Source organism: Sminthopsis crassicaudata, chromosome 2 (genome assembly GCF_048593235.1).
Source record: "Sminthopsis crassicaudata isolate SCR6 chromosome 2, ASM4859323v1, whole genome shotgun sequence".
Taxonomy (NCBI): domain Eukaryota; kingdom Metazoa; phylum Chordata; class Mammalia; order Dasyuromorphia; family Dasyuridae; genus Sminthopsis; species Sminthopsis crassicaudata.
Window position 1 is genome coordinate 609,622,309 of NC_133618.1, and position 13,487 is coordinate 609,635,795.

General features: G+C 36.7%; 1 protein-coding gene across 3 annotated transcripts in view; it reads right to left on the reverse strand.

The window, feature by feature from the left end:
• PIK3AP1 (phosphoinositide-3-kinase adaptor protein 1) overlaps nt 1-13,487 on the reverse strand; it is a 135,824-nt gene that overhangs the window by 26,284 nt on the left and 96,053 nt on the right. For all 3 annotated transcript variants that reach the window (XM_074295956.1, XM_074295958.1, XM_074295957.1), the window contains exons 9-13: nt 11,708-11,803; nt 10,655-10,852; nt 7,415-7,480; nt 5,038-5,251; nt 395-467 (exon numbers count right to left, since the gene is read on the reverse strand). In XM_074295956.1, the coding sequence (XP_074152057.1) occupies nt 5,130-5,251; nt 7,415-7,480; nt 10,655-10,852; nt 11,708-11,803 (482 nt within the window). In that variant the 3' untranslated portion in view covers nt 395-467; nt 5,038-5,129. The remainder of the gene's footprint in view (nt 1-394; nt 468-5,037; nt 5,252-7,414; nt 7,481-10,654; nt 10,853-11,707; nt 11,804-13,487) is intronic.

Below are 13,487 nucleotides of genomic sequence, written 5' to 3' on the forward strand. Positions count from 1 at the left end.
TCTAGAAAATTATCCATGGATGTTGTTTTGTTGCCCTTTTAAAAATTTCTAATCACTTCAAATTTTCCTTTAGGGAAGCACTGACAGAGATAAAGTTGTTGGTCTTCCTATGATTGAAAGAGGAAATAAGCTGCTGTGTCATCAACCCTAACAATTCCATTTGCATGCTAATATTATATAAGACATACTTTTAAAACTTATGAACCAACAATCATTTGCACTTAATCACTTATTCCATGCTCCTTTATCCCTTGCTGCTTCATGGTAGAGAATGGGGGGAGCTACAATATTTTGATTTGAATCATGACTAATTCCATTCATAACTAAGGAATGTGATCCTGAATCTACATTGATTTAAATAAAGACCTAAGCATTGTCCTAAATAAGTAATTACCTGATTGTTTCCCGGATTTTTGCTTCTCTTGTTGTCTCCGAGTAATGCTGTCTCGTAACCGTTTAAGATTTTCCTGGAAGATTAAAAATAAATTTATTTTTGTAACATATATTATGACATTTCCTTGTGGCACCAAGGATATTGGCAGAGTTAATTTTTTAAAAATAAAATATGTCTCCAATTCCAATTGATCAATGATGGACAGAATCAGTTACATCCAGAAAAGGAACACTGGGAAATGAATGTAAACTGTGAGCATTGTTTTTGTTTTGTTTTGTTTTGTTTTGTTTCTCTTCCCAGATTATTTTTACCTTGTGAATACAATCCTTCCTTTGCAACAACAACAACAACAAAATTTGGTTCTGCACATATATATATTGTACCTAGGATATACTAGAAGATATTTAATATGTATGGGAATGCCCACCATCCAGGGGAGGGGGTGGAAGGAAGGAGGGGAAAAACTCGGAACAGAAGGGAGTACAAGGGATAATGTTGTAAAAAAAAATTGCATATGCATATGTACTGTCAAAAAATGTTATAATTATAAAAATTAATTAAAAAATAAAATAAAATAAAATATGTCTCTGAAACAGTCTTTTTTAAGACTGCTACTACCTTATTGCTATTGGTTGTCCCTTCATCTCTTGGGGTTCAGTTTCCCCATCTTAAAATGAAGAGGGAAACTATAATAAAAATGATAACTCATGTGTTTGTTACTTTAAGGTATTTTTCTCATAATAAACTATGGACAAAGAATAAATAGTATCATGCTTATTTTACAGGTAAAACTAAGGCTCATGGAGGCCAAATAACTGGCCTAAGGTCAAATAGCTAATAAAAGGAGGAGCTGCTTGCTTGGTGCCCTTGCTATCACACTACACTGCCTGCCAACAAAGGTAGCTCTGGATAAGCACCTACCATGTGCTATTTGTACTATAGGAGTTCAGAGTGGCTTTGAAATGCGGATTCTACTTTCTCTCTCTCTGTCTGTCTCTCACAATAACTCCTTTATTTAAAAAAAATTAATAGTATTTTATTTTTCCAAATACATGCAAAAATAGTTTTCCAACATTCAACTCTGCAAAATCTTGTATTCCAAATTTTTCTCCTTTTCCAATTTTTCTCCTTTTCTCCTCCTCCCATTCCCCCTTCCCAAGACAGCAAGTAACCCAATCTAAGTTAAACGTGCAATTCTTCTAAATATTTCTGTATTCATCATGCTGTTTAAGAAAAAACAGATCAACATAACATATAATCTTTGTGATATATTTCTTTAACCTCCTTGATATTATTTCATTTAATATTTTGCAGCAATATCCAGTGGGGGAATTGTCTGTCTTTTTTTCTCTGTTTTTACTTTCTTTGGCTTAGGTTTCAGAACCATATTAAAAATATATTTGCATCATAAAAAAAAGAAAAATCAGATCAAAAGGAGAAAAAAAACAACAAGCAAACAAGGTGAAAATATCACGATTTGATCCACATTCATTCTCCACAGTTCTCTCTCTCTCTCTCTCTCTCTCTGAATGTAGATGGCATTTTCTATCACATCTACTTATCTGTTTATATGCATGTCTCATCTCTCTAGACCAGGAATTCTTAACCTTTTGGTGTCATGAACTCATTTAGCAGACTAGTGAAAACTGTGGACCCCTTTCTAAAAATAATGTTTTTTAAATGCTTAGAATAATACACAAAGAATAACTCTGGTAATCCTAAGATTAGTGAAAATAAAGATATTTCCCCTCATTAAAGTTCATGGGTCCCTTTGGCAGGCTGGCAAAGCCTGTGGACCTCTTCACAGAATGTTTTTAAATACATAAAATAAAATACATAGAATGACAATGGAACTTCAAAGGCTTGGGAAAATATAGTTCCCCCCATCAAGTTTCATGTGTCCCTGAGTTACAATCATGTTAAGAATTTATGTCCTGGAGAGACTGAAAACTCTTTTTCTTACAATCTCTTTGCATCCTGGGTGATACGTATTGTCAGTAATTTTTCAGTTCACATCTCTAGACTTTAGTTTCCTCATCTGCAGATTGGGTTATATGGCCTCTAACTTGCCTTCCAACTGTGATCCCGGCCAGTCCTAACTATGTAATGTGTGATCAAAACAAGGGCTTTGTGATCACAACACAGATGCCTTGAGGAGCATCTGGGAATTGAAGATTACAGAGGGACAAGAACCTGAGAGATTATCAAGCAGGAAAGTTTGCCCACATTAGCACAGGATGGGGTGGGGCTTTTAAATTTTTTTTAAATTTTAACAGCTATGCTCAAGGTGTTGTCCAGGCTTCCAGCCTGCTCCCTAAAGGGAGTCAACCGGATACACTTAGAATTAGAGAACCACTGTTAATTTAATCAATCAGCAAATATTTATTAAGTGACTGAATAAAGATATAGAAAGGGGAAAAATGCTGGGGAGGGCATGGCAGGCTCAGAGATAACTAAGTCTGGCAGGGATGAAGGGGTATTGTTGGAAACAAGCAAGCAAGGGATAAGACTGGGGAAGCTTTGGTGGCCAAGTTAAGGAATTCAGACTCTATTCTGATTTTTTTTGGGGGGGGGAGGGGCAAAGCAGTTGGAGTTGCAATGATTTATTCAGGGTCACACAGGTATTTTAAGTATTAAGTGTCTGCAGATAAACTTGAACTCAGGTCCTCCTGACTTCAGGCCAGTGTTCTAACCACTAGCTGTAAACTCCTGACAAACACTTAAAGAGTCTTTCCCTAAGGACAGATAGTCAAAGCACTGTTTTAGGATGCGTGGTGTACCAAGAAATGATTTTTTTCCAGCTACAGAAATCCATGCATTCCATCTACAAAAATGCAGAGACTTTGGAAGGGGAGTGATCAGCAATGGGAGAAGAACTACCCACAGCAAAAAGTTTATATATTAGCTTTTTTTGGCAGCCAACTAATACTGACTCATAGGGAACTTGTAATTAACTTTTTCCACATGAACTGCTGGTAAGTCACATTTGTCTCATTTTGTACTTTGACTCTTAATAACCTGAATGAAGGACTTTCAATTTACTTTTGTGAAATTCTGTCATTAGATTTAGCCCAGAGTTTTAGCCAGTAAAGCTATCTTTGAATCTTAATCCTATTATTGAATGCATTAGCTATCCTTAACTATACATCTAACTATATGTCTATGTAATTATTTAATGCTGCACAGAACTGGGCCAAGTCAGAGCTCTGGACTTCCATTTTGATTTTATAAATAACTTTGTTAATAACAATGTTACATATCACAAATTTTTGTTGTTTAATGGTTTTTAGTCATGTTTGACTATTTGTGATCCCCTTTGGCATTTTCTTGGCAAAGATACTTGCATGATTTCCTTCTTCAGCTCATTTTACAGATGAGGAAACTGAGGCAAATAGGGTTAAGTGATTTGCTCAGGGTCACGCAGCCTTCAGGTATCTGAGGCTAGAGTTGAACTCTGTCTTTCTAACTCTGCACTCTATCCATTGTGCCATCTAGCTGCCCTGACAAGTTGGCAAGACTTTAATTTTGTATTCCAAAACTTAAAAAAACTTTCAGTTCTTATTTTTCTGACTGCAAGTCCAAGTTCTTGTCAAATTCTTGTCAAAGGTTCCTCACGAATTAAGTGGAACATTTCTCTTATTTATATCTTCACTTAATTTCCTCTTAGCTATGCTTTTGCTGTCCTTTTAAATTCCATCTCTTTGATTGATTCAACAAAAACCATTCTCCTGTATTATCTTTCTCATCAGAATGTAACCTCCTTGAGGGCATACTCTGCTTCCTAATCTGCTTTTATAATTTTTATTGTTTTTTAATTTGTTTTTATTATTATTTTAAAAATTTTCTAATTTGCAAAACTTTTGAATACAAAAATAAAAATAGTCTCATTTGTACTCATTACTATTAATACTGAATAATTTTATGATTAGGCAGCTAGGTGACATCATAGTGCACATAAGATTGCGCCTGAAGTCAAGAATACCTGAATTCAAATCCAGCCACATATACTTATTAGCTGGGTTACCCTAGGCAAGTCACATTATGGCTGTCTGCCTCAATTTCCTCAACTGTAAAATGGGAATAATAATAGCACCTACTTCCCTGGGAGGTTGTGAGGATCAAATGAGTGTAATTGTAAATCTCTTAGTCTAACACCTGGAACATAATAGGCATTCTATGAATGCTAGCTTTCATTACTATTATGATGTTTAGCTGATAGAATTAATATTTTTTCCTTCACTCATTAGGTGGTATTATATATGCCATCTAAAGTTAATTAGATATGTAGTCTGGCTTTTCTGGTTGTTAACAGTGAATTTCAGATGCCTATCTTAGGTTTATACTCTACATAAAACCCCATCCAATGCCTGTCTATGAGGCCAGTTTTCTAAGTGAGCAAGATCAAGTCTAGAAGCAGCGAAACTTCTCCTTTACTTACTCCTCATTTCTGCTAAAGTCGTCCTCGATGGGAGACCCTAGAGGGAGAGGGGATGTAGCCTGATCTTGGGCAAAGGTGCTGCTCCCAGCCTTGTTCTGCCTTTCTCAACAACAAGGAAGGCACACCAAACTGGCCCCTGGCTAGCAGCTTTCATTCTGGATGTTCTAGCTCCATTCATGATAAACACACGAAAAGCAAAAATTACCTGCTGAAAGCGAAAGGGACTCTGATCTCTTCTTCTGATTCAGCTGCCACTCCTTGAAATGGAGAAACAGCCTCATCCACATTAAACAATGCTCAGCTTCTACACTTGTTCTCTGTAAGGTGCATGAGCTGTCTCTGGCCAGGAGTTTTCATGCCAGCAAATGGATCATAGATGCTTGACTGGGGTCTATCCCATTGTGGCCTGACCAGGGTCTCTGAGAAAAAGACAAAATTAGATTAAGTTCTCTCTCTCTACTCTCTCTCTCTCTCTCTCTCTCTCTCTCTCTCTCTCTCTCTCTCTCTCTCTCTCTCTCACACACACACACACACACACACACACACACATACACACACACACACACACATACACTACGAATCCAACAGTCTTGGGTAATATACGACAATCAATCAATAAACATTATTTATTAAGCACTCTACAGTGCCAGGCACTATGCTAAGTGCTGGGGATATAAAAAGAGAGCAAAAAGACAATCCCTGCCCTTAAGGAATCTAAAAAATACAATGGAAAACTAACAAAAAGTTTCCATACAGGACCTCTAGGTGGAACCAAATCAAACACCAAGAGTTTGCAGAGTGGGAAAGTGTGGCTAGCTTTGGAGTCAGTATAAGTGGGATGGGTCCAAATCCAATTTTCTGCCTTTTACTGACATGAGTGGGTTTGAGCAAATCACTTATGTTTTTCTGAGTTTCTTGTTCCTCCACTGGAAAAAAAAGAGGATTGACCCAGATGCGCTCTAAGGCCCCTTCCAATTCTAAATCTGAGATCCTAGGAATTTATGCAAAACAGGGGCCAGGAAGGAGAAAAAAAGCAACTGGCAGAATAGGGACAATTAGACAATAAAACAAAATCAATGTAAGATTATTGAGTTAGGAGCCATGACTTATCTATATATCTTCTTTCAGTTCTTTTTGCAGTATACTGCAAATAGTAAGTGCTTAAAATTGGAATCATGCCCCAAAGCCATGCCCTTTGGCCCAGCCATATTATTACTAGACCTCTACCCCAAAAGATCAAATAAAAGATGGAACAATACTATCATGTACAGAAATGTTTATATAGCAGCTTTTCACATTATAGGAAACTGAAAGCTAATGGGATGCCCATCAATTGGGGAATTGAACAAATTATGGAATATGAATGCCATGGAATAGTAGTATGCTACAAGAAATGATAAAAAGGATATGTTTGAGAGAAACCTGGGAAGAGGTATATGAACTGATGCTGAGTGAAATGAGCAGAACCAGGAGAATAATCCATACAATGTAAAAAGAAATTAAAAAGGCAAATACCTTTGAAAGACTTGTGAACTCTGATCAATGTAATGGTTAACATGCTTCCAGAGAACCAATGAGTAAAAAGCATATTACCCACCTCTGATTTAGAAGAGACAGACTCATGCTGAAGAATGAGATAGACATTTTGGGGCACAGCTAATGTGGGAATTTGTTTTTCTTAATCATGTATATTTGTTACAAAGGTTTATCTTTTTTCTCAATTTGGTAGAAGTGGAGTTGGGAGAGAGGGAAGCTAGGAATAGGTTTTGCAAAAAGAAAAGGACAAAAGAGAAAAGAGAAACATTAAAACATGTTTTTGAAATGCATAGAAGAGAATAGAATGAATTACAGAATAGCTTTCAAAGATACATGCTAAATTTATTATATATTGGAAAAGCAAGTATATGATGAAGATTTATAACTTTATGTATAATCTTTTTTATTCTTCAGTATATATGGAATGATTCATTTTAATTGATATTCATTAAATTTAAATTTTTCTAAGTGGAAAAAATTTTATAATGAGCCTTTAATGTTTTCTGCTTGAAAAACAAATTATGAGAAAGCATGGCTAGTGATGAGATTAAAAAGCACAACAGATTTTTTAAGGAGTTATGAAACCCTCCAAATGAGTGCTGTAAGTGGAAGGTTCAAAGTGGTTAACAGACTCCTTCAGACTTTAATCTTCTAGTCATGAATCAAAACAATTATGTAGTAGAGGAGACCCTACTCAGTTAAGCATGATTCTTCGAGGTTATTGTTATCCTATTCTGCTGTTTCTTCCCAATTTATACATAGTTCTATTGATATCGAGAACAATGCCATTCCATTTGCAAAGAAGGATGTGATTGTGTGGCTTCCATGTTCATTCAGATTGCACCTAATTCTCAACAATATTCTTCTCACTACTTTACTCATTTGAAGGAAACTAAGTATCTTCTGTAAGGATAAGTAAAAAGCAGTAAAAAAAAAAAAAAGGGCTAAATTTAAGAAAAAAAATTTAAAACAAATTCTCCTCCCATTCCCACCTTGCAAAAACATTAAAAGACACAATACCAGTGGAGGAAAGATTCCTGATTTACCTTTTCTGATGTGATCAGTAGAAATATACAAATTTCCAGGCCGCTCCTGACTTTTATCTGCAAATACTAAAGAACAGAGAACACTATATAAAAGCCAATACAAAATTCTATAGACTCCTCTCCTCCCAGAATGACTGTAAAATTTCTTTATGTATTGGGTGCACATGGGATAAAATTCCCTACATACTACTAAGTCCATCATAGGAATATGGTGTCCAGTGAAAAGAGGCAATTGTTGAATATTAATGATCTAATTGAAGCATACTGCAATTATGGGGACTCCTCAAAGTTTGGTCCAGTTTAAGCCTCATAAAAGAATATAATACGGAAAGCTGGGTAGCACAGTGGATAGAATGTTGGCCCTAGAGTCAAGAGGAGGCACCTGAGTTCAAATCCAGTCTCAAGTACTTGCTAGCATGTGACTCTGGGCCTTTACTTCAGTTTTCTCATCAATAAAATGAGCTGGAGAAAGAAATGAGAGACCACTCTAGTATCTTTGTTAAGAACACTCCAAATGGTGAGTCGGACATGATGAAAATGACTGAACAACAACAAAAGAATGTATTGTATCAGTTACAAAATGGTAGAACTCACTATTCTCAAGGTGGTGAAGGCTGAAAAAATATCAAGTGAATGATAGAACTCCAATACATTGTTAAAAAAATACTAGAATATTGGTCATAGGAGTCTACCCCCTAACCTTTGAAGCTCATCTTAATCATGGCCTTTGGTGATTGACGGTATTGATTTTTATGACAAGATCATTTGTAGGTGGTTAACCTTCGATTCTGGGCTGTGTGACAATACCTTTCCTCACTTCTAGGATGTCCTGTTTGTCCATTTGAGGTTAATATACACCATCACCTCAACTACATAGTTTTACCTTGCCACACTATGGAGAGGTAAGGAAATTGTATACAATTAATCACTCAACAAGCATTTGTTGAGTGTCTACATTGTACCAAGCACTATGCTAAACATTGGGGTTACAAAGACCAAAAAAAAGATTTCTTCTCTCAAGGGACTTACATTTCATGGCAGTGATGATGAGGGTGGGAGGAATAATATATGTATACACACATACAAAATAAACTCAAGATTATTTAAGGAAGGCGAGCAGAGATGAGACAGGAGACAGAACGTCATGGGCAAAAAAAACAGGAAGGAAGGCAGGTTGGTTGGATTGTATAGTGTAGAAAGGGAAAGAACATATAATAAAGCTGGATAGATAGGTTGGACCCTGTGGAGGGTTTTAAAAGTCAGATAGAAGAGGTAGCTACCATGTAGTGGATAGAGTCTCAACCTTAAAGTCAGGAACATGAGTTCAAAACATTGCCTTAAATATTTACTTAATTTTGAGAAAATCACTTAATATCCTAGTGTGCCAAGCAACTGAGATTACAAATTGAAAACAGATGCTGATCTGCATTAATGAGGGGAATATACTTTTAAAAAGCTGCTTATACCAACAAAACTTCTCTTGGAAGACTGCCTTTGTGTGGAGAAGGGCTTGCATGGCTTAATGAAACTATGAGCTATGCATGAAGATTACCTAAGAATTATAGGTCATAGTGGAGATTTCTGACAAAAGTTGATCCACTGGAGAAGGAAATTTGCCAAAACAAAACAAAACAAAAAAAAAAAAAAAAACAGCCAATGAACAAACAAAAAACAACCCATGAATAGTGTTAAAATAATAAAAGATATGAATATGGGCCCTCAAGTTAGAAGATGTCCAAGTGGAGGGCAGAAAGCCTGATGTGAATGTTAAAAGAGTAATGAACAAATGAACAAGAACATGCCAATGAAATTATAGATTTGCTTCAAAAATCCAAATTTAAAGATTTTTGAAAATTCATATATTATTCTAGAAATAATAGGAAACCAAGTGGTTAGGTATTGTGGTTACATCTATTTTTCCCCCCTGAGGCTGGCTTTGAGTAACTTGCCCAGGGTCACACAGCTAGGAAGTGTTAAGTGTCTGAGACCAGATTTGAACTCAGGTCCTCCTGAATTCAGGGCTGGTGCTCTATCCACTGCGCCACCTGGCTGCCCCCCCTACATCTATTCTTAAAGGAAAATTCACTATGTCATCTATCAGGAGGATAGATTAGAATGGGGACAAAGTTGAGGCAGACAGACTAATTAAGAGGCCATTGCAATATAATATGGACAAAAGGTACTAAGGGCCAGAAGTAAAGTGGTAACTATGTGCATAGTCAGTCAATAAACATTTATTAAGGCCTTATTGTTGAGTCATTTTCCAGATGTATTCAACTCTTCATGAGCTCATTTGGGGTTTCTTTGGCAAAGGAATTGGAGTAGTTTGCCATTTCATTCTTTAGCTCATTTTATAGATGAGGAAACTGAGGCAAACAGGATTAAGAGAGTTGCCCAGCGTCATCTGAAGCCATAGTTGAACTTAAGAAGTGGCATTTTACCCACTGTGCCACCTAGCTGCCTTATTAAGACCGCTTATGTACATAAATGCAAAGAAAAACAATAAAATGAAACTGAACACTATATAATTATAATGTCCAAGTTTGACTCCAGAGAAATGTTGAGAAAATGAACCTTTATTCTTTTCAAAAGTAGAATAGATTCAGGGGCAGCTAGGTGGTGCAGTGGATAGAGCACCAGTTCAGGAGGACCCGAGTTCAAATCTGGTCTCAGACACTTAACACTTCCTAGCTGTGGGACCCTGGGCAAGTCACTTAACCCCAGCCTCAGGGAGGGAAAAAGTAGAATAGATTCTTTTAAATATTTTTTGTGTTACAAGGGATACTTTGCTTGTTGGGAAAATAAGGGAGGACTACATTCAGAATACAGATATCACAACAAAAAGTTTTAATAACTTTTTTTATTTAAAAATTGTTTCTTCAATTGAGATTTTTAGCTAAGTTTCTGTTTCACTAAAATATAGCAAAAACAGTTATGTAAGTCACTTTGAATTAGGCAATATTGTACGAATATAAGTTCCTGTACCAGAGCTGGTCATTTCCCTTTATGTTAACTCTTAAATCTAGCTAAATCAAAAATGTGGTTGTCTTGGAAGTGGTTGGGGAACCATTTAAAAAGACTATATTCCTTTGCCAACTCACAGTCTTAGCTGAGATTTATAATCATAGAACAGTAGAGAAATACTTTTATGGGATTAAAGAACTTTTTTTTTCAATTCCTGGGAAGAATTTCACAAGATGAATGCACCCCCTAAGCAATATTATATGCTGCCAGTCTTACCTTTAGAAATATAGGGTTCACTCTGGGACATCTGATAATTGGCATGAAGACTGGTGTCTGGCCTAGGTACTGGCACTGGGGGTCTTTTGGCCAGATCCACAGCAAAGGTAATGTCATCATCTACTGTGTGGTAGACTTCTTCACCCCCAGCACTAGAGCAAAGATCTTTCTCCAAAGGGGCATCTCCTATACTGTTGCCTAGGAAATAGGAGAGAAACAAATAACCCTACCAGTCTGGCAAAATGCTGTCATTTCGAGAAAACATTTCAGACCAGCTCTTGAACCAAATATGGACACACAAAGAAAACACTTCTTAAAAATGTATCACTCTTTGCCTCTTTTTCTCCTCCCTCATCTCCCCGCCCCCAACTACCCATTCCTTCCTATTTAAGGATCATTCTAAAACAGGGTTTATCTCCCTCCCTCCACTACCCATTTCCTCCTATTTGAGGAATATCTCTGTCCCCTCATTTTACTCCTTGAGATCTAGGTTAACATCCTATCAGAACTCAAGAAACAAATTATGCTCTTCAGAGGCCACAAGAGAAATAAAACCACTCCCTAGATGTTTGTATTGGAATTATGAGAGGACAACAACCTTAAGGCTCCAATGTCCTATTTACCTGCTTCCTATTCTACAAGGGAAAGAAGAGATTAAGGGAAGCTACTGGAACAATCTAGCTCTCCTGCCTTACCTCTTGGTCCCATGGCCATCTTGCCACTGCCTGTGGCTCTTTGTGGCTGTTCTAACAAGCTAATCCACTTCCAAAAGTTAGTGGGTAACCATAGTAGGCCAAGTGTTAGCCCTCTCACTTAATAGTCTATTTAAATGGTCTTTTGAACATAGTGACTTACTTCAACAGACAAATTAATGGTGAGGCTAGTGGAGAACTTTGTTTGCTTTTGGGGCTTTATTTGTTTTTGCAGATGGCCCTTTCTGCCACATATGCCATTGCCTACAGGTAAGGCCAGGTTTCTCCTAGATTACACAAAGTCTTGGATTACAATTCCCTTTCGCTCTTTTCTCTGCCCTGCCTACAACACAGTTTTTACCTTCCAAAAATTTGCGAATGATGGAGTCTCTGGTGGCCATAGGAAAAGGATCTGATGATTTTGCGGTAGATGTACTGGACTGAAGCATCTCTACATCTGAAAGGAGAATTTAGAATTTAGAAAGCCAGCAAGCATTTGCCAAGCATTTATTATATGCCAAAGCACTATACCAGACACTGGGGATACAAAGAAAGTAAGAAACATAGCCCCTCTTATATAGACAATGTAAATTCAAGGTAATCTTAAGGTGGCCATGAGGAAGGGACCAAGAAAATGGATTTTGAGCTGAGTTTGAAGGAAGCCAGGAAGATTACAGTCAGAGATGAGGAGGAAGTACAGCCACCTCTTCTATATTGCAAGATTTGGGGGCTGGGCATCCCCAATATCTGGAAAATCCATATAAAACTTTTTGGCCTTTCTATCATATAAGAGAAGTCATATTTTTTTTCTTTTTCTTTTTGAGTGTATTTACAGCATTATATATGTATTTTATGCTTTTCTGAGTTTCTAAGTCAGTAGGTCATCATCACCTTTCGTCTGTGGCTTCCACAAAATTCCCATTTAATTTCTTATGTTGAATATATTATGATAGGGAAAGTTATGATGTAGAAGAGATAACTATTTTCTAGGAAAAAAGGAATAGCCCAAGAAAAAAGATGGAATTCTGCTCTAAGTAAAGCAGGAGGCCAATGTCACTGGATTATGGGATTTGTAGAGGTAATTGAAGTATAAGATGATGGAGAAGATAGGAAGAAGTCAGGTGGCAAAGGGCTTTAAAAGCTAAACAGAGGATTTTATATGTGATCTTGCCGGCATTACTCTTTTAAAAGAAACTTTCCTTCCCAAACAACCTATTGGGGAGGCGCAAAGTCTTGAGGGCTCGGATTTTGCCAATGGGTAAACTCGGGTGAAGTAGTTTCCTTGAAAGGATTATGATGCAGTGAATAAATAGCTTAGAGGAAATGAAATTTAAGCTTCTTTCAACTTCTGGCCCTGACTATAACCTAAGAGATCTAAGAATTTGAACTTAATTCAATAGACTAACTGTATATCAAAAATCCATATTTTAAAAGGGAATAATGGAAATACTTGGCAACTAGGGTGTTCTGATTACATCTCCTTGATAACTATGGGTTAAGTAAAAACGAAAAGAATAGTTCCTCCCCCTTCCCCATCACCTTTATTGTTGAAAATCTTCCTAAATATGGGGCAGCTAGTTGGTGTGGTAGATAGATCACCAGCCCTGAAGTTAGGAGGACCTGAGTTCAAATTTGACCTCAGACACTTAACAATTCCAGGCTGTATGACCTTGGGCAAATCACTTAACCCCAATTGCCTCAGCAGAAAGGAAAGAAAGGAAGGAAAGAAAAGAAAGAAAGGAAGGAAAGGAAGGAAGGAAGGAAGGAAGGAAGGAAGGAAGGAAGGAAGGAAGAAAGAAAGAAAGAAAGAAAGAAAGAAAGAAAGAAAGAAAGAAAGAAAGAAAGAAAGAAAGAAAGAAAGAAAGAAAGAAAGAAAGAAAGAAAGAAAGAAAGAAAGAAAGAAATATGGATATATTTATGATATATATATCAATCAGTATATTTTACTGCCTTACAAAGTATAGTCAACCAAACATGATTTGCTCCTTTTATAATAATTTCAGATTTTTAGGGTGTCAAAAGCATCATTCCACATATAGAACTATAGATTTGAGAGGTAACTTAGAGATGATCCAAACTAAAGTCACAGGCATTGTCACTTGCCCCAGGTTCCATCATTTTTTCTAATCTGAGATTTCTAC